This window comes from Pleurodeles waltl, chromosome 5, assembly GCF_031143425.1.
Source record: "Pleurodeles waltl isolate 20211129_DDA chromosome 5, aPleWal1.hap1.20221129, whole genome shotgun sequence".
NCBI classification, from domain to species: domain Eukaryota; kingdom Metazoa; phylum Chordata; class Amphibia; order Caudata; family Salamandridae; genus Pleurodeles; species Pleurodeles waltl.
In genome coordinates, this window is record NC_090444.1 from 705719199 (window position 1) to 705747032 (window position 27834).

Sequence of the window (27834 nt, forward strand, 5' to 3'; positions counted from 1 at the left end):
AGCACTGGCAGAAGAGTTATCTTCACGGAATTGTTGTAAATCCTGCAAAACAGTGACACGATCATTTATGTCAAAGGGCGTATCTGCCGCCTCCACACCAGGACCATCTAGATCAGGAACATACATTTGTGTTCCAAACAGGCACTCATGTGAAGTGCGACCCCCCCAGTGACCTTCTAGGCAAGTTATTAAGTGCTCTCTGTACTCCATATAGGTGGGCTAGCCAACCACGACCCGTACCTATAACTCTGGCCGTTAAGGACTGCTTTAAATCACGATTTAAACGCTCCACGACAGAATTTCCCTCGGGATGAAATGGAGACGAGAATTGGAGTTGGACCCCCAACGAAGCCATGGTGTCCCTGAATGCCTTAGAGGCAAAAGCAGGGCCCTGGTCCGAATGAAAAGCCGCAACTGCAAATATATCGACAAAGATGCGCAAATCTTTAATAACAGTTCGAGCGTCAGCCGAGCGTTGTGGCCATACCCACACAAATCTGGAGCACGAATCGACAGCAACCAATATATATTTGTATGCACTATCTGGTGTCAGCGGACCACAATGATCCAAGTACACACACTGTAATGGCCTATTTGAAATCAGAAGGGGCGTCTGCTGCGGGCGTCTAGCCGACGATGCTTTAATTTGTTGACAAACGTCACAACAAAGGACATATTGCTTCGTCTCTTTATAGAGACCAGGCCACCAGTAACGAGCCTGTAAAAGTGAAATCATGGCAGCCACCCCAGCATGTGCAGAAGCCACCCCCTCATGTGCTGCAGAAATCAATCGAGGTCTCTCAATTTTATTGGGAATTTCACGTACACCAATGCCTGGAATTGTAACAGTAGCATTCAGCGCACCATTCAAGCAGTAACTATATTTTGAAGGAAATCCTTTAGGAAAGGGCGTGCCATCAACCGTAGCCTTTATGGCAGCCGAAATGTCTGTGTCTGGTTTGGAACTCGAACGAGTCACTGCGGCCACAGTGGCGACAGCCACTGCTGATTTCGCGGCTTCATCAGCCAAAGTATTCCCAGCAACGTGTATTCCAACGCGCTGGTGTCCAAGTGTATGCACAACATGGACTTTAGGAAGCGTTTCCTTCAGATCCGCAACCTTACCCCACAACATTTTATGTTTAATGGTGTTGCCTTTAGAATCTCTGAACCCATTCATCTTCCAATAGTGTAGATATTTGTTGAAAGACTGCACACAGTAGTAGGAGTCACAGACCAGCAAGGTTAAAAGCGCTGGATCCGCGTGCTCCAACGCTAACAATAGAGCTTTGAGCTCAGCCAGCTGTGCCGTGCAATCTCCCAAGGTTTTAGTATAAGTATGTCGGGGGCAGAACACTTCCCCCTCCATAGTGCCGCTCACCACCGCACATGCAGCAGAATACTGTTGTTTAGTCCCAACCGCTGGTTGCGCAGAGCCATCGGTATACATGACCACCTGATATTGGTCAATAGGCAACGTACCAGCAGGAACAGGGTATTCCATTTCATATTGAAGAAATTCTTGAGTCTGCAGTTTAGGGTCAAATATGTAATCTACATCAGTGGCTGTCAAAGACGTAGCCAATTGTATCCATCGCGGGTGCAAAGCTTTCGAATTTGTAACACTCGCTTTTGTAACTGCCTCTAAGGCCGGAATTGGGGAAACGACAACGATGCGTTGACCCTGGGCCAGCGGTCTTTCTTTAATAACAGCCATCTGTACTGCAGTGAGAATTTTCTCAGTCTGTGCAAAACGTTGTTCTGCAGCAGAATACAAGTGAGACTTGTATGCAATCGGGACTGTCTCACCCTCATTAAAGGTGACATAAGTAAACCCAACAGCCCCAGGTATCACCCTGATGACTAAATGTGTCTTATTGTCCCGTGTGTGTAAGTGTTTAACTGCTAAGAGATCACTTTGTAATTCTCGTAGTATGTGTGTATGTTCAATCGTCCAAAATCTACTCGAAAAATTCGGGCGAATCAACTCGTATAAGGGTTTTATACGCGTCGCATATTCAGGAATGTAAGTTCTGACAAAATTCAGAAACCTCAACAATGACTGGAGCTTCCGAACCGTATTAGGAGGCTGCAATAAAGCACATTTCTCTAAAAAATGTGGCGCTAAGCTCTTGCCCTCACTCGACATCTCATATCCCAGGAAAATGACGCTGAGGAAGGCAATCTTTGATTTTGCCTATTAGAATCACTGTGGAGACATCAGCCCTCGTACCTGAGCAAAGACCTGTGATCTTGGTTCAGCATCTGCAACGAGGCAGTCAGCGTCTAGTTGTGGTTCCCTGGTCGGAATCTCCCTCTTGCGTGTATTGGGACAAGGAAGTGATTTTATAACTAACATGTCATCGTGATCACAAAATGTCCCTACGCAGGAATGCCAAGTCTAAACTCCTACCACGTCTATCGGCAATGTACCAGACTGTATCCTTGACTGAAGCACAGAGTAAATATGTTATGGAGAACTCCAGTGCTGAAGTAGGCAAAACAGTGTGATATGAATAAAAAACAACACCGTAGAACTGGCTATTTGAAAAATAACAGTACGAAGCCTAATAAAAAGCATGTAGAGCAAAGTGCACAGAGGCTCTAAGCTTTCAGCAAATGAATAAAATATATTCAGGGCAAAGTGCACAAAGGCCTAAAGCCTGAAGCTAAAGCGCAATGAATACGTAAAACTAACCACACTACAATTACAATGGGTGAAAATGGTGGGACAGTTCCAGTTTATGTAGAATGGTAATTCTCAATAAAACAAGTGACTAGTGGGCATTGAGTACTACATTGTGGAATCATAATTAATTACCTTTTAAGCAGCATATGTGTGTTGCAGCTCACGGAGTAGACAACTTGGACAGACTAGACCTCTCCTTTTCATTCAGTAGTGCATAATTCTTACTTACGTAGTGACTACTGCTTCCCCACAAATGTATGTAGACACTGATTTGGGAAGGCATAATTCCTAGCGAGAGGTGTAGAAGAAAATTCCCAATTCATTTATACAATGTTTAACTCTAAAGGTAAGTGGACAAGTGAATGGCCCAGACACTTTGTATCTCACTAATCAAGAGATAGGAAATAAAATATAAGAATCAGCCATCTTGTATTTTGAAGAAAATACAGGGTTTTTTTTTCTTTTAAATGTTGTTTGAGTTTTTTTTCAGGAACAAAGTAGTTTTTTACTACCTGCAGAGACGAGAAGGGAAAAAGGGGGGTAGACAACTCATTGAAAAAAAACACAAGTTTAGTGGACAGTGCTATAAGTCTGTGATTATAAGCTGACTAATTCCAAACATAGTTGGGAGAGAGGAAGAGAAGACAAAAATGTAGTTATCGAGATATGAGGTATTATTGCTATTAAAATATTATTTGGAAAAAGTGAGGGAGGCATCTAATAGGCAACTCCAAGTAAAAAGGGAGGAATAAAAAAAAACCTTAGCAAATGAGGCCGATCTGCATCATTCAGACACCTCAAAGGTGGGTGTATGAGGTGGGAAACAAGGCAAGTTTAATGATGGCATGGCTATGAAAAAAGGAAGATTATATAAGACACATCCATGTGGTGTTGGTGGACAAAAGGGATCTTAAAATAGGAGATCAAGAAGTGATAGAAACTTTCACAAACTATTTTAGACATTCTGTGGTTGCTAATTGATCTGTAGGACATATACATTGTGCGCTTTTCTCAGGTTGTAGTGTTGTGAAGCTGACCTATGAAGAATGGGGTGTCTTTGATTTTACAGTTTAAATAAGGCAAGGCAATGGGTACCAATAGTTTGTGAGCAGATTGTATAAAAGATTGAGGACTACGGCAATCTGATGATGAGAAGGTTTTTTAAATCACATGCTGTAGGTGAACTACTGTTAGATTTAAGAACCTCTGCAGTAGTTTTGATATACAAACATGGAAGGGAAAGCAAGGAATACTTATCCTGCCAACCAATTTCTCTATTAAATAGAAAGCTTTAAACATTCTTTAAAATATTGGCTAAAGTCTTGGTTTACCAACTGATTTCATTTCAGTTTTTACACACCATTCAGTCAGAATATGCACCCAATTAGCCTCAATCCATGTAGGTTACATAATGATCTGTACTGCGCCAAGAGGGTCACAGAATGGATATCCAAAGTGTCAATGGACACAAATACGCTTTATTTGTCTGAGTGAACCTTTCAGGGTGTTTTTAGCTGACACTAAAAACACTGTTATGGGTATGATCCCGACTGCCAGGACTGTACAAGCGTATGGGGTATAAGTGCTGGGATGAGAATTCATATAAACTAAAGGAAAAGTGTGGAATGTGGTTCATATGAAACCATTTAGTCAACTGAAAGCAGAATATCCCCTGCATGTATCCCAGATTCTTGGGGACATTTAGCTCAGTCATGCCCAGAGAGTATTTATCAACAAAAGGGACAATCATACCAGAAACATTCACATTAGAACATACACTTTTAAAGAATCAGATAGTCTAAAGAGCAATCTCACTAACCTATACTTCATACTCAAAAAGGAGTAGGCGTCCTGAGTTCCTGTTAGGATACAGGCATATGTACTATGGAAAATGTGGCCTGGCAGGAAAGCTCTAACTCTTCTCACGGAGGTTGGGGTTTCCGGCTTATCTGGCTAAACAAATATGGCATAGGATATATGCCAGCGTTTAACTCCAGAAATGTATGAATACCAACACGGACACATAGTTAAAGGGGTGTGGACATAAGGGGGCTTTCATTAACATGTGCTTGTCCGATCATGACTGAATATTGCACAAAGGTTCAGAGAAAGGTGAATGAGGTGTTGGGACTTACTGTGGGCCTAGAGGCCCCCGTCACACTGCTGCAGGAAGAGGAGAATAAACTGTGGCCAAATGTCAGAAAGTGTTTACCAGTCTTGATTTTATAATTGCTTAAAGAGTAATAGGGCACTGATGTGAAACCCAGTTTTCCCAGACTTGAAGCATGGACTGGTGAATGTCAGCAGAAAGAGCAGAATACAAAGGAAGGGAATGCCGCAAAATGTTTATGGTGCCTAGTTTGAACGTCATGCATATGTCTAGTACAGAAGGTTACAGAACATATATGCAACATTAAATCAGGTGCTGGAGTTCAGTAAACAATAAAGGTGTAAGATATGTTCAAAACTATGCACTTTCATAATATAAGTCGCAGAAAGTATCATCATTTATTGTATATAGAGAGTAGATGTTATCCCGTATTGGAGCTTTCATAGATTCACATGCTTGAATCATTCCTCGTCATTGAGATGAGGGTCCTCTGGTACCTTAAAAAGCAATGCAATGACTTGGATAGACCATAACGGCCCTAGCCCTTTCTGTTTAGTAACATATCATAGTTATATTTTTGTTTTTTAAGGAGACTAAACTTAAGTTTTAACCAATCAAGTTGCACCACCTTCTAGAACACTCCTGTGAGAAGCTCCGGTCCCTTAGATTTTTTTTTACCACAGGTCATGTAAGGGAGTCTCTACTTAACTCTGTTTAATTCTACCTGTTCCAGAGTATTTTCAGTATTTCCCAGGAGCAACAGATCTCGTAATGGTCCTTTCATTACAAAGTGCTTCTACGAGCAGAACATGTCCCCGGAAAGCAGAATGCTATAGAGGACAACCTCAGCAGACTGAAAACATCTTGTCACAAGTGGGAACTCAATCAGGGGATTCTGGAAACCTCTTTATTCAGTGCAGCAAATCAAACCTGGACCTCTTCACGACCCTCCAGAACCAGAAATGCCAGTTCTATGCAAGCTGGTGTCCTTATCTGTGGCCATGGGGGAATGCATTTTCAATCGCATGGTCCTGAATCTTTTTCCTGCGCCATTCCTCCCAAAAGTCCTCAGGAAAGTGAAGGCCGAACCATGCAAGATAATTCTCATATCTTCAACATAGCAATGCCAACATTGGTTAACTGAGCTACTTCTCCTCTCACAGGAGTGTCACATTCCGCTGAAGCTGGTCATATCTCTACTGACGATGAGCCATGGCCAAATTCTGCATCCAGACCCCAAGCCACTTAGTTTGTCAGCGTGGCTCCTGAATTCCACAAATTTCAGTATCTAAACATTGTACCGGACTGCAGGGACATGTTAGCCAGAGCCCATGCAGAAACTAATACCAGTACTAATAAAACCTATTGCCTCAAGTGGAAAAGGTTTTGCGTATGGTGCCAAAGGACTAAAGTGTATCTTATTTCTTCCTCTCCGGAATAGATTCTCCATTATCTTCTACACTTAATTTAATCGGATCTGGCTCATGTATCCATTAAAGTACAATTAGCAGCCATTTCCCTCTTCAGGCGATTGCCCAACTCACCATTGCTATGGTCTACTAAACACATGAAACAATTCCTTAAAGGATTATTCGGGACATTCCCACTGGTGAGGCCTGCTTCTTCGAAGTGGCAGCTCAATACAGTACTTTCACTGCTAATGGGGGATCCCTTCGAGCCCATCCACAAAGCAGATATCAGGTTTCTTTCTTGGAAGCTAGCTCTTCTCCTGGCCTTAACCCTGCTAGAAGAGTCAGTAAAATTCAGGCTTTCACCATTCAGGAGCTTTTCCTCCAGATGACAGGGTTATTCTCTGCACAAACCCTAAATTAATTCCCAAAGTCTCTTCAGACTTCCACCTCCATGAACCTGTTGTTCTCAAATCTTTATTTCTGGACCCTCAAAGACCAGCAGAAAGAGTATTACATTCTTTAGACGTCAAAAGATGTTTAAAGTTTTATTTGGACAAAACAAAGTGCTTACGAGCATCCAGTCAACTCTTTGTAGTGGATAGCACTCCAAGGAAATGCTTTCCTCTCGCAAAGCATCTGTAGATGGATATTCTGCGCCAATTCGGTACTGTCACTGGCAGACCATGAAGCACAATGGTGTGTGCTCACTCGACAAGAACAATGTCAAGTTCTATGGCGTTGTTTGCTGGTGTATCCCCTCCCAGATATCTGCCAAGCAGCGACCTGGGAAAAAGACACACCTTTTTGCAGCAGTACTGCTTGGACTATGCAGTTCGGTTATGCCACACTGAGATCTCTTCCAGTGAAGGTGAGCCATTCTTTGTTCCCGCCATCCTAATTTATGTTGCACACATTTTACTGGGTATTTACATGTATATGTATTCTGTTTGTTCCTCATCGATATGCATTCAATATGAAGAAAAATTTGCTTTTCACTGGTGTTAGTCTGATTCAAGCAACTGAATCCATGAAAGTTATAATACTGGAGTAAGAAATTGAGTACTTAACTGTAATTGTAGTTCTCCAATTTTGGAATCTTTCATAGATTCACATGTGACCCACCCTCCCCCCACTGAGAAGCTCACCATCTGTGTCTCAGTGGGTTTTACATATGCATATTTGTGCTTTGAAAATCTAAGGGACTGGAGCATCTCAGAGGATTTGTTCAGTGGATGGTGCAACCTGACTGGTTAAAATGTAAGTTTAGTCTCTTTTTTTTTTTTTTTTCTTTTTTTTTTTCTTCCAATGACTGTTACGGAAGTGAAAGGCCAAGGACCTTTATAGTCTATGCCTTCCATTGCATTGCATTTTAAGGTACTGGGGGTCTCCCATCTTGACGACGGGGAATGATTCAAGCATGTGAATCTATGAAAAATTCCAATATTGTGGAACTACAGTTACAGGTAGGTACCTACATTTGTCTGCTGCTTACTGTAAATGCTCATTCAGTTTTGATGAAAACAAGCTTCCACACAATGATTATTTTATTTTTGAAAGTTGCTGTATTATTCTTCATTCATTAGATGTTATGAAAAATGTAAAATTCTATAAAAAAATGGTTAAAAATACTCTTAAACGTCTCTATCCATCTAGAGGTGCTAATGCAAATGTCTGATTTGATAGATATTTGACAAGATAGGAGCTCTGTAAAGCATCAGTATACTTAATAGACATACAGCAGTCTAAGATTTACAAGCTAGACTCCAATCAACTTCTTCTTAAAAACATCTGTGACTCGGGTTGGTTGGGTTCAGATTAAGTCAGTCATGTTTTTTTAATCATTCTCCAGGGAATATGGTTATGGTCATCGGAAGACAAGCCCTAAGATATAACCTTCTTCAATGTAGGTTTTATAGCCTTAGATGGAACTTTAGGAATTTAAAAAACAGATCATACCCTGTGGAAAAACTTACTTTAAAATTAACTATGGAAGCTGAAGCCCATACATAATACAAGACAATGATACTTGATGTTTGTAAATCAAGCAAATATCAATGAGTTAAAATTACAACTCAAGCTTGGTAGCATCCATCAAGAAGCTGACTATATTCAGTCAGAAATACATAGATTATTTTAGGAAGAGCAAATAAAGTAGGCTTCCAAATATAAGCAGCCTCTGTATGCACATAGTAGCAATAAATGGCAGACTCAATGCCAAGCGGGCTGAGAAGAAATATGTGGTAGAGGTGATCCACTGTATAGTAAGCCTTAAGAGTGTAAAAATAAAATCGTACTCAGTTTAAGCCTCCTCCCCATTTATGAGAGGAACATTTCTGGAATCCTCACCACTGCCAGCCCAGAACAAATGTCTTCAATGGCATTATCAATAGAAAGAACAGAAACAGAATGTGCAACTAAGGAGCTGCTGGATAGGTTCAGCAGTGAAATTCATAATCCATTTAGTGTATCATTAATTCCTTTCCTATTAGCACTTTTTAATAATTGTTGGAATCGGGTACCATAAATCCTTAAAAGTGGTCACTTATGTATATTTTTGAAATCCCATTAAGTATTCAGTTAAATGCTTCTCTTACCACCTCATCAACACTCCAAAACACTGATTAGAAGATCTTTATCAAATTAATGACCGGCTGTTTAGTCACTGTGATTGGGAGTGTGGTAGGTCTCAACCAATTCAGTTTTCTACTCCGGTAGCAGTTAATGGTACAAACCTTATTATAGAGACAAATGCATACCTAGGAGAAACTTAAAAAAGGGATCATTGATTTTTGATGCAAAGAAGACCTTTGATGTGGTGAATTGGGTATATCTGGGGCACATTTTAAGAATCTTGGAAGTATCTTCTCAGTTCTCCAGGGTGATTTCTGATTTATATAAAGGTTCTTGAGGACATTAAAGCATCAATAGTGAAATAGTTAAAAAGATCCAGTTTAGCTGAGGTATCAGGGGAGTCATTTGTCCACGTACTCTTTGCTCTATTTATGGAGAGATTCACCTTCGTTAGAGAGGATAAGCTGATCCAAAGTTCCAGAGAGCAGGAAGAAGAAAGTATATGCTGTTATTTCACTGTACACAATGTCTAAATAATCTGTTCTCCAGACAACTTATGAGTTATTAGAACAGTTCTCTACTGTATCTGGCTATAAAATGATTTTGCATTAATGTTAAATTTAAACCCACATATGTTTTGTTTTCCTTTTAGCCCCTCAACCTGTAGAGTCTGAGCAGGAATCCCCACTTAAGCATGCTACTGAATACCCACAAAATGGAGATTCAGGACCCCCCTCCCAGATGCCTATTTCCCATCATTTGACAGACTCTGTGGACAGGTAAGAATACAAGAAAGATAGTTACAAACCTAGTAAAACCATCCATATACATTTAGTGTACTGGCATGTCATTTGCAGTCAAATTGGGGAAAGAAGTGGGACTTGTGGATGCAACACCTCTAGGGAGTGGAGGAACAGTTCTGGAACCTGACATCACCACCCCCTCTCCTTCACTGAATAAAAAGGCATAATTCAACAGGACAGGCATCATTGATATGATTGTTTTTTTCCATCTGATCACACCGACTTAACCAATAATAAACATAAACACTTACCATGTTAAAGTAAATTCAGTTCAGAAGCTAACTAGAAATAATACACACATGAGGGCTGGTGGTACTGGGCTTCCACATCATTGCCCTATTACTTTCTTAGCAATTATAAAACCATGTCCCTGAATAGCATGCAATATAAAACTGGGATTCCCGTCTGGTTACAGTTAAAAAATACCTGTCAAAAATCCTCAGTAACTTTAATTGTGGTAAATGATGTTCAGAGTTTAAAAAACGTCAAACAGTTTGAATATCAGAAAACCTAGACAACCGCAGATGCCTCAGTTATTTAAAGGCTTAATTTAAGGATGCTCAATTCAGTAAAATCAGTTGTGATCAATACCTCTAACCACAGATTCCACCACACCTTTTGAAGCTCTGCAGGTGCCAAATTACATCCAAAAATACTTGAACGAACGTATGATTGTAGATACCATCGGCTTCTGTTGTAAATCTGCTTGTCTACAGATATGAGACAGAGGCATGTAGTGGTGCTTTCTTGCATTCTGACATCTGGGGTACCATGTTTTTCAAAATCCTTTGACACAGTTCCAGAGCTTCACCGTTTCATTTTTAACTTCTTCCAAAGTGTTTTTTCAAGCATATTTTTGGCAGTTTGGAGAGATGTTGCCTCCCAAAAAAACAGGGCTTCAACCATGCTTTTCCTGTCAAGAGCAAATGTCTGTCAAAGCATGATGTCATTGTTTGGTGCCTTGGCATCAAACATATAAAGGAAAACCTTGGTCCCAGGGGACTTATTGAACTCTTTATCTCCCGTATTATATCTCAGTTAGATAGAATCAGTAAATAAGAAATAGGTGCCAAAGAAGTGAATAATCACTACTCTTAGTCATTGTCATTCTTGTGTGTTTGATGACCAAAAATGTTTACATTTCATGTACTGGTGCACAAGAACAATTGAAAATTGTGCAGACAACACACTGCTCATAAGACTGTTAATATACAAAGTTACATTAAAAAAAACTGAAAAAGCCCCACTTGGGCATCCTAGTGCTATACTGAGTGAATCCTATGCTGTAGTTATACAATGATCAAATATAGACTTAATGCTTTTTTTTCAGTCAATTTCAGTAGTGCATAGTACTTGTTTTCTCCAAGAAGCGGACTCTGTTCTGTTGCTGAAATGTCTCAGAGAGCCATTGGAACCAGAACTTTCATGGTTCAGATGTTGCCAAACGTTATTCAAACTTCTTAGGTGGCATTATATATCCAGGCGGCTGATATATTTTACTGAGCCTAATTATTCTGTTGCCAGAGGGGGGATCTGATACCACCATTTTTACAGCTGTCGCTTCAGGCCAACAGTAATAATAGGATCCAAGTCTTTTTTGAGAAGCATCAAAAGAAGACTCCAAATCTTGGTCACAAACGAATAGAATTAAAGTTTGGCTTACCTTGTTCATTCACTACCAATTACCAAAATGAATTTCCTTACTTACCAATAATCTGTCAATGCCAAACAGCTTATAAACATATGTTTGTTTGCTATTAGTCCATGGCATCTCTAACATCGGGGAACTTCTTGTGAGAATTTTGCCAACTTTTTAGATGTCCAGTATTTTCTATGGAGGGTAAAAAGGTGATTTTTCTTTAAAACAGATTTTACTGTAGAGTAAAATATGCTTAGAGATACTTGTTATAGACCTTCAAGGTCCAGCATCTGGAGGCATCCATCCCACACAATCCATGGCTTATTCACCTTGTCCTCTGGTGTGACTAGCTCCCAATACCAGATGGAAACTTCCTTCTTTGTTAGCCCATCCAAAATATTTTTCTTTGAATTACCAATTATCTTTTTCAGTCCACTTTTGGGAGAACCACCATGCATGCAGTTGGAGGAATGTAAACCTTTTTTTCGCAAACAGTTTAATTGATTTTTCCATTAACCTGTACCAGACCTGCCAACTCACGTGGTGCCATGTGACACACAATGTCAGCTCCCTTCTCACAGTCACCCAGGTAGAAGCTTATTTCACATTGTGACATGGAAAACAAGCTGAAAATCTCTGCAAACAGTGGACTTTCAGCTCATTTTCAGAGGTGTTGAACTTCCAAAGTCCATTAAGGGGTGTGACTATACCCTAGGACATCAGCACCGGCCTCAGCAAGCTTTTATTTTATGGAGGGGGAGCATGTGGGTGGGAGAGTTATGCACTTTTTGGCCCAAGGCTCCCCGAACCCCTCTGAGGCCCCACTCCCTTCATACACGGTGCATTTTTTTGTTGCAGTTGGCAGGCCTGCAGTACAGCTAGAGTTAGCTCCATGTAAATGTCAAGTGCACTATGCTTGTTTAACAGCCATTCTTGCAAACATTTCTAAATCAACATAGTGAAAGGCGGCCGTCTACATGGAGGAATTTAAACATTGATAGTGTTGTATTTGTTACGTTCAATATTATTTCTCAGGTAAAGAGGTCTAGCCCATCTTGGTGTCTTTCAAACCTTTCCACAGATACAACCAGTTCACCCTATTGAAAGCTTTTGTTGCATCGAAAGTCGCCATTTTTAGTGGTTTGCCATGCGTTTCTCCCAAATGTAATATCGAGCCAATCAACAAGTGAATAAAATCAGTTAATTGTCTTCCTTGCAGAAAAATCTTTTTGGTACGTGTGTATTATTGAAGGATTGATACCCACCAGTCTTTTAGCTATGATACCTGTGAAAGCTGTTTAAGAGCTATATTGGTCTATACAAGTCTGTTTTCGTGGGAATAGTAAGTTTCAGTATCAAAGTAATAGTGTCTTCATTCCAGGAAGGAAGAACTTCATTAGGTCGAGCGTGCAAGCGCTTTGACCTGTTGTGAGTATTGTGGGCTTTAACCATGCACGCCCATCGCTTTCACTCATTTGTGGTCTTGCCTTTCAAAAATCCTTTGTTAACATTGGTAAATGCTTTACTTTTGTCCTGCCTTGGGGGGATTTTGTTACCGCCTTGCAGACTGACCTTGTTACATGGATAATTGCACTATTGCCGATGCGTTTGACTGTGAGCAAACTTTTTTTCTTTTGTCTCTCCTTTGCGCTCATGCTCGTGGCAGCCATGGCGCTTGGAATTGACTCACTTATGTCAACTAATGTTTTACTTTGCATTTTCAATTTGTGCAGTTAGGAATTTACAAGGCCAATAGCTCTAACTGGAACAAATGTGAGACCAATTGCATTGCAGATGCTTATATTTGTCTCCTTTCTCTCTCTCTCAGGCTGGCTCTCCTCCAGTTACATGGGAGAGGAGAGGACGAATCGAAGCTGCTGTTCAGTCCTGGATCGTGCAAGGTCTTCGCAAGGCAAGTCTCCTGAACTGTCCCAGCCCCAACTCGGGCAAATGCAAGACCTATTGAATTGCAAATGCTAGTTTTTTTAGAGGATTTCACACTGAACATTATTTTCCAAATTAGTAACACTTAATTTAACAGCTTCTAAAATAATTTGCTTGGTATTCCATCTGGACCTGCTGCCTTTCTCGGTTTGGTTATTTCCTTATCTAATGCTTCATATTGAATGGACATAACTCTCAGCAGTTTCCTATCTGGCAACCAATCTCTGATCTTGATTATATCTGGAGACCCTTCTTCCTTGTATAGTGTACTAAATTTCTTAAGTGAGGTGCCAGAGTGCCTCCCCTCAAGATGGCTGCACCTTAGTGAAACTCCTTGTGCCGGTCGACATATCTGGCAAGATTTGCCGGTATCCTGCTTCCCCTCGGCGTGTAGAGCCTCTTGGGGAACCTGCGGTGTGACTGGTGGCGCTGGTAGGGTCTGAAGGTCTGGGCAGGAGATGCCTTGATCTAGCCATGCCTGGGTTGAGGCACAACAAGATAGCGGCCTGGCGTATTGATCGGCCCTTAGGCCCTGACAGCAGCTGGCGATGCACCTGAACGGAACTGGATGTGTGCTGGTTGCCAGAGGAGACTGTGATGGTCAAGCTGGGGACACAGATGGATGAGCGCTGTGACGGACGCAGCACCTGGAGAAGCCCAGCGCACCTGTGAGTGGCCCTCGGCAGCTCTATGGGCCCCTGGCTGATATGGAGCTTGTCGACTTGTCACTTCCTAAGGGCTGGGCCCAGCCCCTCTCTCCTTCATGCCACGTGCTCCTCGAACCCTGGGAACTACCAGGCACAGCTTTGTGGCCTCTTCAAAAGACTGTCCTACACCACTGAACGCCGTTGACCTGTAACCCCGCTCTCCTAATCCCATGAGCAAAACCCTGTTTCTTCAAGTATATCCACCCATTTTTTGACTACATTGGGGTGATTGCCTTTGGGGTATCCCCACCCATTGCATTGATTGTACACTGGTACAAGCTCCTCCTGGGTGCTGAGGTGGTATTGAGCAAAACCACCTCCACCGGGATGACTGGACCTGCAACATATGGACTAGCGCTTCACATCACATGGATCCAGTGTTTGGTCTGACTTTTAGACAGCAGTCCCTTTCTCCTCAGTGAGGCGCATGCAAAGCCTCTTCTACAAGGGTTGGGGAATCAGCTATTGCAACACCAGGCTGTCTAAACTCCTCTTCGGTCAGGGGAGGTCTGTCTGTGAAGAATGTCCTATCAGGCTCAGGCTCAGGAGCGGACGATGCTAATGTCAGAACACTATTGCTACACATGCAGAAGAGTCTCACTTCAATTGATGCCAAGTTGTACACTAACATTCCTAGGCAATATATTGATAGCTGCCCTTGACAAACCAGGCAAGAGGATCACTATAGCAGTATCCAGGATCTCTGTGCTCTAGACATCGCAGCAACCACAAGTGAGAAACTTCTTGATATCACCAAGGTTCTGAACTTTATCAAAGCTAAGAACGAGGACTTGGAGGCCTGGCCCAAGCATAACAATCTGCACATCGTGTGAGTTCCCAAGTCCACTTGTAGAGGAAATATGTCAGACTATTTGGAATCTCTTCTCAAGTCCCTCTTTGGCCCTACTGGATTTTTGTCTCTGTTCGCAGTTGAGTGGGCGCACTGCTCGTTGGGCCAAGACCACCTCAAGAGGCTCCACCGCAACGCATTAATGTTAGACTTTTGAACTACAGGGACTCCAATGCAGCATTACAGATGGCACGTGAGAAACAGCCCCACAGTACAAGGGCACTAAACTTTCAATTTACCCGGACTTTACCCTCTTGGTGCAGGAGGTGCACTGAAAATTCCTCCCTCTCAAACAAAAACTACAACAGGTGGGAGTACCCCATTCCATGCTCAACCCAGCGAGACTACGCAAGCCAAGATCAATATAGACCGAATCCTAAAAACAATCGGGGGGATGTCGACATTTCAACCCATATATGATTCTCTAAGTCTCATCAAGACAAATTTCTCTGTCTGTAGCAACCGTATTGAAAAAGGCCCTGTACGTGTGAGTTCAGTAAGTCCCACAGGACCAATCTTTTGCTTCAGAGTTTTACCCCGTCCTGCTGGGCATGATCAGTTTTGTCCTTGTATAATTCACATGTATTGGCACCAAACATGACTTAAAGTCCTGCAACATGCATTCCCTGATGCTCCTGAAGGAGTCAGGATACAGGAAACTAAAAGTTTAGTCACCAAACACGAGGTAAGGTTGGTTCCTCTCCAAGCCAGAGACCTCTACCATCTTTGGGTAACTTCAAGTAGAGCTGGCTTTAGAGTAAAAGGATCCTGGTGCAACGGTCTTTTTTGGCGCCCATGCTCCCAATGACCTCCATCTCCACAGATTCCCTCACTACCACCTTCCTGTGCCACTCATCTCTCCACAGCTCCTTTCTCACATGCATTTCTTTTTTTTATAGTGCTACTCATATCGCTTTACATCACTCACACGTTATACAGAGGCAATGAATCTCACAAGTGTAAATCAGTCTTTAGGAAATGTTACTCAAAACAATGAGGAATAGAGTTCTCTGATCTCCATGGTACACATCTTTGGAGTAGGCATAATAACCCTCTGCTGCCTAAGTCAAAACTGCCACTAGACAAAACATCCCTGTCCAGCAGAAACATTAACACTTGGGTTATCTTGACATTTTAATTGTTGTCTGAAAACTGCTACAAAGGAAACAGGAGGTGTTTTTAAAACTAAATGTTATTTCTGAAAGCAGTTCCTCTCCCGAAGTCAGGGCCAGCAGTGGCTGCATCAGCCACATCACCCTGAAGCCGGTCCAGAGTTCAAGGTGAAGACGAGAGACAAGTTGAAGAGAAAATAAATAGTCCAAATGGAGCTCTTTCACCCTCTGCACTTTTCTTCTAGGAAGAGGTCCTTTAGTGGATGCTCTAAAGGCTTGACTTCTTACTCTTATGCCTGATGGCTCAACTTTCTGATGTTCTGTTGTTTGTCTCGTCTTCGGCCCGGCAAAGACTTGCTATTGGGACTGTTAATGATCAGTACTTTCAGCCTTTCTTCATTTACTTCATTAGCCCTCATTATGCAATTCATCTTTTTCTGGTTCGTTTTCTAAAAGGGCCTTCTCATGTTGCCTCCTCGCCCTTAATTATACCATAGTGGGACCTTAGTTTGAAACTAACATTCTTGATGTATGTTCTTTTGAGCCTCTTCACAGTTGAACTTTCACTCTTTACTCTGAAGGCCATGCATCTCATTGCCATTACTTCTGTGCATTGTGTCAATGAACTACAAGCATTGTCAGTCCAGCATCCTTATACCAGTTTTCATGATATGCTGCTGTTTGGGGTTCATTAAGCATTTCTTTGGAAATTGGTTACACCTTTTCATATAGTGCAGTACTTCAGCCCATCCACCTAAGGAGCGAAAGAGTCTACAACATTTGGATCATAAGTGAGTTTCTCCATAGAACTAAGGGGTACTCAATGGACCATCAACTGTGTGTTCGATCTACTGGAATGAAAAAAGGAAAGGTGGGCCAGAAATAATGTCCTTTGCATCACACTGTTATGCCTTGGCCAAGAAGACTTCCTGATGCCTTTAGATTCTTCTACCATGATAGTATCAGTGACTGTTGCCCTGACTTGAGGTGTTCCTGTTTTAGGCATCTGTAAGGTAGCCACTTGAACATCCACATACATTAACCAAGCACTATTGTATTGACTCTCAAGTAAGCAGGGGAAGTCATTTTTGTGGATCGATCCAGAAGGACTTCTCGGAGGAAAGTCCACTCCTCAGATCCATGTTCCTGGAGGTGGGGCTGCTTTTGCCTGGTTTCCCTGGTTTCCCTGGTTTCATAAGTTGATGAATGTTCACTTAGAATTATCCATCAGAATAATAAGTTACTTACCTTCTTTCTGGTGGATACTCGTTCTTACAGCAGATTCCACACTCCACCCCCAACTCCATTTTCTCTGGGGTGGACTTTTAGAAAATAAGGTTCAAAGTGAGATTTCCAGTTTGTCAGCCATGCTTCCACTCTTATGGTGCAGAAAAACAAATACATAAACTGGTGTCAGCACCCGTGGTGGTGCCTATATGGGGCTTCCTGTCATTTTATGTGGATAGGGAGAAAGTCATGATGCAAGTTGATGGCACCACATGCTGCCACACAGGAGCTACTGCAAGAGTTTCCAGATCAAGTATGGTGCCAGGGGAGTTTCAGGAGGGTGAGAAATCTGTTGTTAAATTCACCAGAACAATTGTTACTGATGGTAAATAACTCATTATTTTAGTTTATGAAGTGGGTGGTGGTTAGGAAATGAGGTGTGTTAGAGGGTCTTTTCAGGAAAAGAGTGCCTGTTAAATATTTCCTTTCCAGACCACTTTGCACAACCATAGTAGCTACTTATCAATGATGTAATTTACCACAGTGTTTATTACTCACTATTTATCATAGTGTTTTTCTCATAATCTCTTAAGACATGGGTATTTTATTTATTTAATTGTTAAGGACATAGTGGAGGGAGATATTTAGTAAACACTACTTCATTACAAAGATATATACTATCCTGCAATCAGCTAGACAGACAGCCCCACCCAAATATGAAAAATGCTGTATTATGATCTTCCCTGACTACACCATGCAAAGCCAGCGTCAACACTCCTCCTTCCTCACATTCAAAGGCTGTCTTCATGACCTCCACATCCAATACTCCCTGCCATAGCCAGCGAGGCTAAAAGTCATTTGTGACCAACAAACTCATTTTTTCGTGGAGTCCTGAGGTAGATTTGGACTGGGTAGGAACTCCGTTTAAGGTGAACCATTGCCCCTTGGCGGACTGGGGTACTACATCCTGTCCAATATCTAAGACAAAATCAGCAATCGCCCATTGCAGCAGCCTTTGCCCTTCGCCCATCCTTGCCCCCTCCGAACACTGACTCCAGTTCGGCCATGAGGGAAGACGACATAGTCAGGCACCTCGGGTGCTGCTGGGCTGTTGTTAGGACCCTTGGTTACACCACAAACAGTGGACGATCTCCTGTAATGCCCCATCACCCCAATTAGGCAGCACAGAGCAGGAGGAGCAAATACTGGAGATCAACCATCATACTATCCCTGGTCCTTAAACAGGGAACCCTCACCCCCTTCACACCCTGCCTCTTTCATTGGAGGTTGCATCATCAACACCATAATCTGTTACGACTGTGGATGAATGGTTCACCACACCGAACCATAGCCTGGTTTGTCTGCCTGCTTCCTGGCACCCCCTCCCATTGGTATGTCGTTACCGATTATCGCCGCCCCCCACTGGACATGCAGCTCTCAGCTGCAGGTTCCTGTTTTTGTTCAAGTTCTGTTGTTTTTAATCCATGGTTATTTTTCCTACAACACAAGTAAGGGACCATTGTCCCACTCGTTGGCTGGTTTGGGCACTGGGACTGGGCTGTTCCTTCATGCCTCTTCCCCCTCCGACATGCATACTTACCATTCTCCCATGACTTTCCAACCAACCACTAGATTTCTCACACTAAACATGCAGGGGATGCACTCTACGTGCAGTGGTTATTCGGTATATTCTTACATTAAACAACAAGCACATATTAGCTTTTTACAGGAGACACATCTCACTAGCGGACTGTCTCATATTGGACCTTGAGAAGGCCTTTGATTCCTTATCCTGGGATTCCCTCTGTGAGGTTCTTTGAGCAACAGGTCTCAGCCAGCATCTCCTGGCAGACATGAAAGTACTGTACACTGCCCTGATATCCTGTGCATGTGTAGGCTGCCTGATCTCATCCCCTTTTTCCATCAGTCGGGGTACTTCAGGATGCCGCCGCCAACGTGGAATCTATCACATCAATCGTCGGGAGTTGCAATGAGGTAGCAGGCCTTTGGGTGAATTGGGGTAAGTCATGTGCCTTTGCATTTCTGTGGGATGCGCCACCCCAGGCCATACGCCTGGATGGCAAACTGCTGGCATGGACTACTGCGGCAGTCCAATATCTCAAAATTAAGTTTTACCATTCACAGCTGGAACTGCTTGAAGGGAACGTACTGTGGGCATTCACGGCCCTCAAGTCCCAAAGTCAACTCTGACAACGGTTACTACTTGCTCTCACTGGCAAGATCACACTCTCTAAGATGATAGTCCTTTCCCACCTTTTATATTATTTTGTCAACATGCTGGTGTTTCCACACCGACAATTTTTCCGGGATCTGGATCAGATTTTAGGTGAACTGATGTGGAATGGTATGCAGTGCAGGGTGGCCCTTAATAAGCTCCAGCTTCCTGTGGGACAGGGCGTGCTGGGGCTCCATCTTTTTGAGTTTTACTACCTTCTTGTGCAGCTCCACTGGGTGTCCTGGTGTCTGGCGGGATTGAATCTATACAAGACAAGTACTGGGGAATTGACCTTCTCCCATACATATTCTCGGTCAGCCACTCTACCCTACCATAAAGTTACACCACTCCTGGTCCCTTCATGTATGGGTGGCCAGGAAGTGCCTTGCCAGGATCACCCACCTGACTAGATGAATGCTTCCTTGTCCCCCCGCCAACCCCTTCCTGGGCCTTCCAGTCCCCCTGGGACATTTTCTGACCGATCAGCTAACAGCATGGCACGATCGGTGTCTCAATCCAGGACTTTTCAAGGATACCCATCTTCTCAGGTTTGATCAGGTACAATAGGACCCTGTTGCCCCTCCCCCCCAAGGCCAATTTCTCTTACCTGGCAGCAATTCAGACTCTGCATTGAACAGTAGAAGAACCCCCTATCCATGTTGTAATACCTTACTCACTATGGGGGAAGGGCGTCAACTAGAAAATATGGCTCTACAAAGCAATCCGAGAACACAAAGGCCCCCCCCCCCCGAATCACCTGCTCCATGTCTGGCAGGAGGATTTGGTGGTACCCTTACACAACTTTGGTCCGGAGCCCTGGAGTTCCCTCAGATTGTATCACAAAACTCCTGCTTTGAAAACATTCAGTATACGGTGTTACACAGGGTGTCTCTCGTGCCCTCCCGGCTGAACCCACATGTTCCTGAGGTCGGTTTCAACTGCCCCAGATGCCAGGCTCTCATAGCTGACCTCCAGCACATACTCTGGTCATGCCAAAGTATAGCTAACTATTGGCACGCAAAACACACCACAATGTTGACTCCTGGGAGGGCACAGCCCTAGGTATCTTCCCCATGGGGAAGAATCATAAAGTGCAGGCACACTTTGCCAATCTTGCCCTTCTGCTAGCTAAGCCACTTCTCACCATACATTGGAGAGCCCGAACCTCTCCAATGGCCCAGGGCACTCCTCCACTGGGGGGGTGGGGAAGCAAAGTGTACTTCATTACATTAGGTGTAACCCCAGTAACTCTGAAAGTGCCCAGTAGCAGCAGCCTGAGACACTATGCTTACCCAATTCAAAGAACTGATTGCGGATGCCCCCCCCCCCCTCTTCTCCCAGTCCTCCGTGATACCAGTAAGTCTAGGTATTGGCTCAATGCTGGCCACCCCCACACCCATCACTGTGCTGCTTGGAATGGTGTGCTTCAGAGCTCACATAGCCAACACCTTGAACGCTCCCGTCTTGTATGTCCCTAGCCCATGTCCATCTCCTTTCTTCCGGATGCTCACCTGCTGACCTTTCTCGTGTACCCCCCAACATTACCTCTTACATTTCATAATTTTCCCCAGCTTTCCTGTTCCCCCTGTTAACAATAGAGGTTTCTCTCTTCCCTTCCTTTTATATTGCATCAGATCCTACAAGAGTGCCTGGGCGACCCCCACCCTTCCAAATTCCTCTGATATGGCAAAATCTGGCCTACGCGAGCCCTGGTGAACACTATCAGGGTGAGCCGTGCTAGGCAAAGCAAGGGACTCCCAAGCCACTATTAAGCTGTGCAAAGGACTGGTGATGAGGAGACCCCTGCCTGACCTCGCCCCTGGCTTGCCAGTACTTTGGAGTAGGTAGAGAGTCTGGGATCAAGCAGTTAACTGTGCAACCACTGGACCATTGCAGAGCCACCTGGATAACGTTCTGGCTCTAGGGGCTGGGGACCTTGCTGCGTGACACTAGACGGCAGGAAAGTGCCTTCCCCCAGTCGAGAGTGCCTGGCCCGAAAGACAGGGGGAAGGGTTTTAATGGCCCACTTTGGAAGACACAGAGGTAGGACTGTACCCTGGAAGTTTAATCCCATTATAGAGAGGCGGCTTCTGTTGGTGGATGGGACCACAACTAAGGACTTTCTGACCTGCCTACACTATTTCCAACAGAAGGAGGCCAGCATGGAGGCACCCTGCCAGACCAGCCTTATCCAATTCGAGGGGCCGCAAGCCAACTCTATCAGGTCTTAGCTTTGGGATCCCTACAACACCAATGCAACTTAAACTGAGTACTACCTTCCTACAGAGTAAAAAAGTGTTCTTCATGTTTAAAGGGAAGCCCAAGGCAGTGCTCTCAGTTGCAGAAGAGGCCTCCACCCTGGACATGCCTGAATTGACAGAGGGGATCTCTTGGCCAGACTTGCACCTGGCATCAGGGTGCCAAACGCAGAGAGCAGATAGATGGACTAAGGTACAAGAAAGAAGTCAGCAGCAAATCTTACAGAGAAAGAAATTCATTGAAAACGACAAGCAATTCTCAACAAGCTACAAATGGAGGACCATGAGCCCTAACCTCGGACTAACTGACGCTCCCAAGAAACAGGCGACTGGGTTGGCTTGTGCATTATTATACATCACACCAGAGGGGGGCTGTGCCCGAAGGTCCTGCAGGGGGGCCACACCAACGCAACAGAGAATGGCTTATGGACCGAAAGGGCACCAGTATAGCCCAAGACTGGTACTGTAAACTCCAGAGAGGGGGAGTGGTTCATTGTTAAATTTTGTTTGTTTCAGTGAGACAGTTTGTGTTTGCACCACTTTAGCAGACAGAGACTGTCACAATGTACACCAGCTCATCCACACCCATCAGGGAGACTTGGATCACAGCAGACTCCCCTCCCTTCCACAACCCTCTGAAAGTTTTAAGCCTTGACATCGGGGGTCTAAATGCCCTTGTGAAACGAGGCTCCATTACACATGCTCAAATTATCTGACTGTGACATCTGCTTTGTACAAGAATCCTACCTGTTGAAAAAAGACTGGAACCAACTTCATAGCCATTGGTTCGCTTGTTGACTCCCATTGTCTGAGCCCAACAAAAAAGTGGAGGGATAACTATCCTGCTGTTTACCACTAGCTGCTATTGCTGAGATCCCTGGCAGGATGATCAAAGTCAGCATGAGCACTGTGCAAACACATTCACACTTTATAATGTATACATTCTGAACCATAACCAAGACACCTGTCTGCGTGACATGATCTCTCAAACTATGCTAACCCCAGACACAGAGATCCTCAATGGGGCAGTTTTTAACATGGTAATGGATGCCACACTCGACCGATCGGCTCAGACAGAGTAGGTCAAGGGGGAGCCATTTTGAAGATGCAGCAGGCCTGGCTCAGAAACCTCGGACTGGCAGATGTATAGCGCACTCACCACCCTTATATCAAAGTCGAAACATTCTTCTCTGCCTCGCACCAAATGTGTGCTAGAGTAGACTATTACTTAGGCACTCCCCAACCCCTGGCTTAAACCTCTCAGGTAGAGATAGGCATTATGGCAATCTCAGACCACACACTTGTCATCCTTACATTGCATGACCCAGATGGACCCACACGTCAGAGACACTGGCATTTGAACGACAACCTTCTGTGACACACTGACATCATCCAGTCTACATGAAACCGCATTACCAGTTTCCTGATGGAAAACAATGGATCTCTCTGATTGACTGCTAAGGGTGACGCACTCAAATTGGTTTTTGAGAGGGAATTTATTGCTGTTGTGGCCATACGAAACACAGATCGGAGCGGCCAAAAACTGGAGCTAGAAATAGGGTAGGCAACTTTGAGAAACAGCACAAGAATTTTGGTTCCTATAAGGTTTTGCGTCCACACTCAACTGCTCGCCACCAGCTTACAGCACTATGCAGGACGCCACAGAATATGTCCTTCTGCACACCAAACATAGATACAATGTTGAGGGCGGCAAGGCAGGTCGGATGCTACGAGCAAAGTAACAGAAGGACAATGTAGCGCAGATAAATGTGCACACGGGAGACCCAGTGTACTCCCCAGAAGGGATAGCATAGGCCTTTTGACACATCTACATGGAACTATGCAGTGCAGACCCACTTCCCTCAAGGCCCATACAGATCTGCCTTGATAATATCACACTGCTGTCTCTCAACAGTCAGAACTACGGGATGAAAAGATTACAGTTGCAGAGGTTATAACTAGCATCTCCCGCGTCCACATCAAGAAAGCCCTGGCCCAGATGGGTTCACAGTAGCATTCTACAAACACTTCTGCCTACATTTCGCCCCTTTTCTGGCCAGGATGTATAACTCATTTGCACAAACTGGAAAGCTCACGTGTACAATGCACAATGTGGCTATCAGTCATTCACAAGCCAGGGAAGAGTCTGATTAACTGTGCATCCTATCGCCCGATCTCAACGCTCAACATAGTCAAAAAATATCTTTACAGGTGCAGAGACTAGGCCCTCACATGCAGGACTTGGTAGACACTGGTCAAGTGGTCTTTACTCTCTAAACTAATATTGCGTATTATCAACAAAGCCCAGCACTCCAAAATCCAGACAGTATTACTTTCTATAGATGCAGAGAAGGCATTTGAGAGTTCATCGGTCCTTCCCCTAAGAGGTACTCCGCAGGGCAAGGATTAAGACCACGCTTCCGGAACTGTGTGTTGAGTGGTTACACGCACGCAGTGGCTAGAGTAAGAGTTTATGGGGTGACAGTTTCCATCCATGTACAAAAATAGATTCATCAGGGCTGTCCTGTATACTCACTTGTCTTCGCCCTATACATGGAGCTCCTTGCGGAGATCCTTTGCTCTGCCACAACACCAAGATCACTGGGGTGACTTTTAGGAAAACAGAGCACAAAATAGGTTTCTATGCTGATGATGACCTCTTGAACATCACCAGCCCAACAACCACACTCCCTACCTTGCTGCAAGAGCTGGAGGCCGCGTGTCCAGGTTTAAAGTTAACACACACAAATCCCAGATACTGGGCATCAGTGTACCACCGGAACTCCAGGGTACACTGCAGGGCTCCTAAACCTTCTCCTGGACACAACGGTATGTCACATACCTAGGGGTAAAACTATGCCCACAGCAGCACACATGGCCAAACAGAATTATGCAGATCTCCTCTGCACAGCATGCAGAGACTTACAGATTTGGTAGATGGTGAGGTAGGGTCGCATAGCACCCATTAAGATGATTCTTCTATCAAAACTATTATACAGATATGCTGGTATTCTCTTGGGAATCATTTTTTGTTACTATGAAGCCTTTGAAGATTCTGGCAGGATTTGAGAATCGGACAATTTTTTTTTCTTTTTTGCTTAAGGCACATTATGGTTTTAGATGTGAAAGGGCATGTCTAGGAATACCAAATATTTATTTTTAAATGCAAGCTGTGGTGTGTTGGTGAGGAAATTGGTATGTACTTAGCTAAGCAATGGTGTACTGAATCGCTGGAGAAATATATTTTTTGTACACCTATGTGTTAGGAATATGAGAAATCAATCCTGCTGATGTTTTGGATTGTCCTATCAGACTTGAATGAGAAGTATGTGTATCTCTCTTTATTTTTCAGTTGTATGTTTTGTATTGATATTAGATAAATTGTCATTGTAATGTTGATAATTCAAATTTTAATCTAAAATAAACTGTAAAAGGTTTTGCTTCTTACCATAGACTATCAAGAAGCCTGCCATTTCCATTTGAAAAGCTAATTGGCTGCATTTTTCGTAATGTTTTACATAGCCAGTAAGCCCCTACTGGTTTCATATTTATTTTTGGCTTATTCATCTGAGAATTCTATTTTATGTTGTATCCCTTATTGATCTGGAGGTTGCGCAGTCCTGTGTACCTATATAGCTCTCTATAGCTCTCAGTGTTATGAAGTGAGAGAGTTTTAGGCATTAAGTTGTTAGAGGAGAATGCAAACTGGGGTTTCTCCTTCTGATAAGAGTTGGTCTTATAATTTCTTGCTTAGAAGCCAAAAAGTGCTATATTCCTTTAGATCTGGATTATGCATTTAGCACACACAAAATGCTTCTTCTGGCAGTGTTAAGTTGTATACAGATCTAATGTCTCTAGTATGCTCCATAGCAGGCGTATGAAAGGAAAACCTCGCCACCATCTTCTCCTAACTAATGTAAGGGCTGCCGATGAAGCCATCAGTGTAAAGTTGATGATATTTAAAAATGTGTAAAGATTGAAAGAAAGCATTATGACCAGGTAAATATATTTTGTACCTAAAACATATTTTGAAAAGATATGGTGTGGAATATTAGAGTAAAATCTGTATTCTGGCCATTTATAAACAGATCACGTTCTCAGGAGTTGGTTGTATAGGGTTTCAGGTACTTGCAAAATTTATGTTTTGAGGAGAGAGGCTTCATTATAGGGGTAAAGAGGGAACCCCAGGTTTAAAGATAATTGTAAACATAACTGTTTGCCACATGTGGCTGTAGATACAAATGCACTGCTTAATTCTGCCATCTAGAGTTGGGTCTGGATGTGTACATGCTGCTTTTCTTCAAATAATCTTCTGGAGTCACGAGGTAAAGTGATCCCTCTTCTTGGTGATAGTACACATGGGCATTGACGCCATTGTGAGATTTTCTTTCCACCATCGACTTCGGACGTGTTCGTCTGTGCTCTGGTTTGAGACCGTTTTGGGTCCCTTTCAGACCATTGTGCACCACCATGCTCGTCTGTATTGTTTTCAATCGTGTTCCATACCCATCCATCGAAAATAGTAAGAAAATCGTCCTTCATTGATTGGACAGGCTCCACTCGCGGCCTTGAGGCCTTGTCCAGTCAGGTACCTCTTTGTTCTTTTTGCGCATCAGAACTGGAATATAATACACTGCTGATGGATTGGCCTTCTTTTCAGTTGTATCTGAAGGCCAACATTCGGTTTGCAATCTTTGTCTCCAGATCACGATGAGAAAAGTCTGAGGCCTGTCTGTCGTTTCGATCTAAAAATGGCTGGGTCCAAACTGGGGTGACGTGGCGAGCAAAATAACGATGGATTAAACCCAGATCTGTGACCGGGGTTGAGTGTTTGAAAAGTTTCAACACTCCGTCCATCTCTTTATTTTGTTTTCTGATGTTGCTTTGTGCAACCCAAGTGGCAGAGTTATGCCCAGACGTGGGTCCCTTGTGTGCTGCGCCACTGGATTCAAGCTAGCCTGGCTGATGAAGGGTGATACCCCAAAACCGGTCCCGGGATGCTTGTTTCCTGTCCAGGGAGGACCTGGCCTAGCAGTTTGGGCTGGACTGTTCCCATGGGTAACAGGGTCAAGACTGATTTGCATATGGCAGGGTCCAAACTGGGGTGACGTGGGTAGCAAAATAACGATGGACTAAACCCAGATCTGTGACTGGGGGTGAGTGTTTGAAAAGTTTCAACACTCCGTCCATCATTTTATTTTGTGATGTTGTTTTGATCTAAAAAGACATTGCGGGATCGCCAGTGTGTGTCGGGAGGAAATGCAGTGCAAAGAATTAAAGAAGACAACAGACATCTTCGGTCTCCAGGACATCGTACAGCAGGAGGAGCCACATGAGGCTTGGGCAACAGAGGAAGAGGCCTTCATGATTCAAGACTCTGAATAGGATGCAGAAACAGGAGTCAACTTCAAATATTTTATCAGCGCAGCAATCAGTGAGTATAAAGGCTCCTACACAATCCACCAAGAGACATTCAGTATCGACCAAACATACAGCTTTTGGGCCACCACTGCCAACAGGCCATGGTAAGCACCAACCAATTGCTAATGCTGCCCCACCCTCAGACTCGGCTCCAAAAGTCAAGTGTAAAGCTCACGCTGATGTACATAGGCGGTCGATCTTGGCACCAAGCCGACCATCTGCCTCTTTGGTTCTGACTACCTCCGCACCGAAACGAACTAACTTCGACACCGAAGGCTTCCTCTTCTGTACCGATAGTGACTGCTTTGGCACCAGATCCAATATTGGAGACTGTGGTGGAGAGACTCGATCCGAAACAAGACACTGCATATCCAGCCTGTTACTGGTCGGATTGTGGCAAAGACTAAAGCTGACACCAATTCCATCCAAGCGTCACCTTTCATTTGAGGAGGCTATTGCTTTCCCTTCATCTCATTGCCACCAGTCCCATTCATCCACCTCTGCATGTCATTCCTCCACTTCCACATCCTCCTCCACTTTCCTCACCACAACTCCTTCCTTCACCACATCACTCACACTCTGAAATAGAGGACATAACTGATGTAAATCCACAAGGCTCTCCGCAATCATACACATAGGATCAGGGTGGAGATAGTACTTTAGATCAGCCACTAATAGATCTCTGGGAGACATACAACATTGATCCCCCAGGAGACCCAGATCCAGACCTTTACCCAGTTAAGCCTTCACCGTCAGATGACACAACATCTTTTAATAAGCTTATTTTTTTAAACCTTTATTTTTGTGCTTTTATACCAACAAATACAGTGGAATTTAACAAAGTAGACAGTAAAA

The 27834-nt window shown here is 43.6% G+C and overlaps 1 protein-coding gene across 10 annotated transcripts in view; it reads left to right on the forward strand.

Annotated features, from left to right (window-relative positions):
* Nucleotides 1–27834, forward strand: part of MAP7 (microtubule associated protein 7) — a 657230-nt gene that overhangs the window by 612096 nt on the left and 17300 nt on the right. For all 10 annotated transcript variants that reach the window (XM_069234655.1, XM_069234654.1, XM_069234656.1 and 7 more), the window contains 2 exons: nt 9435–9561; nt 13053–13136. In XM_069234655.1, coding sequence (XP_069090756.1) covers nt 9435–9561; nt 13053–13136 — 211 coding nt within the window. The remainder of the gene's footprint in view (nt 1–9434; nt 9562–13052; nt 13137–27834) is intronic.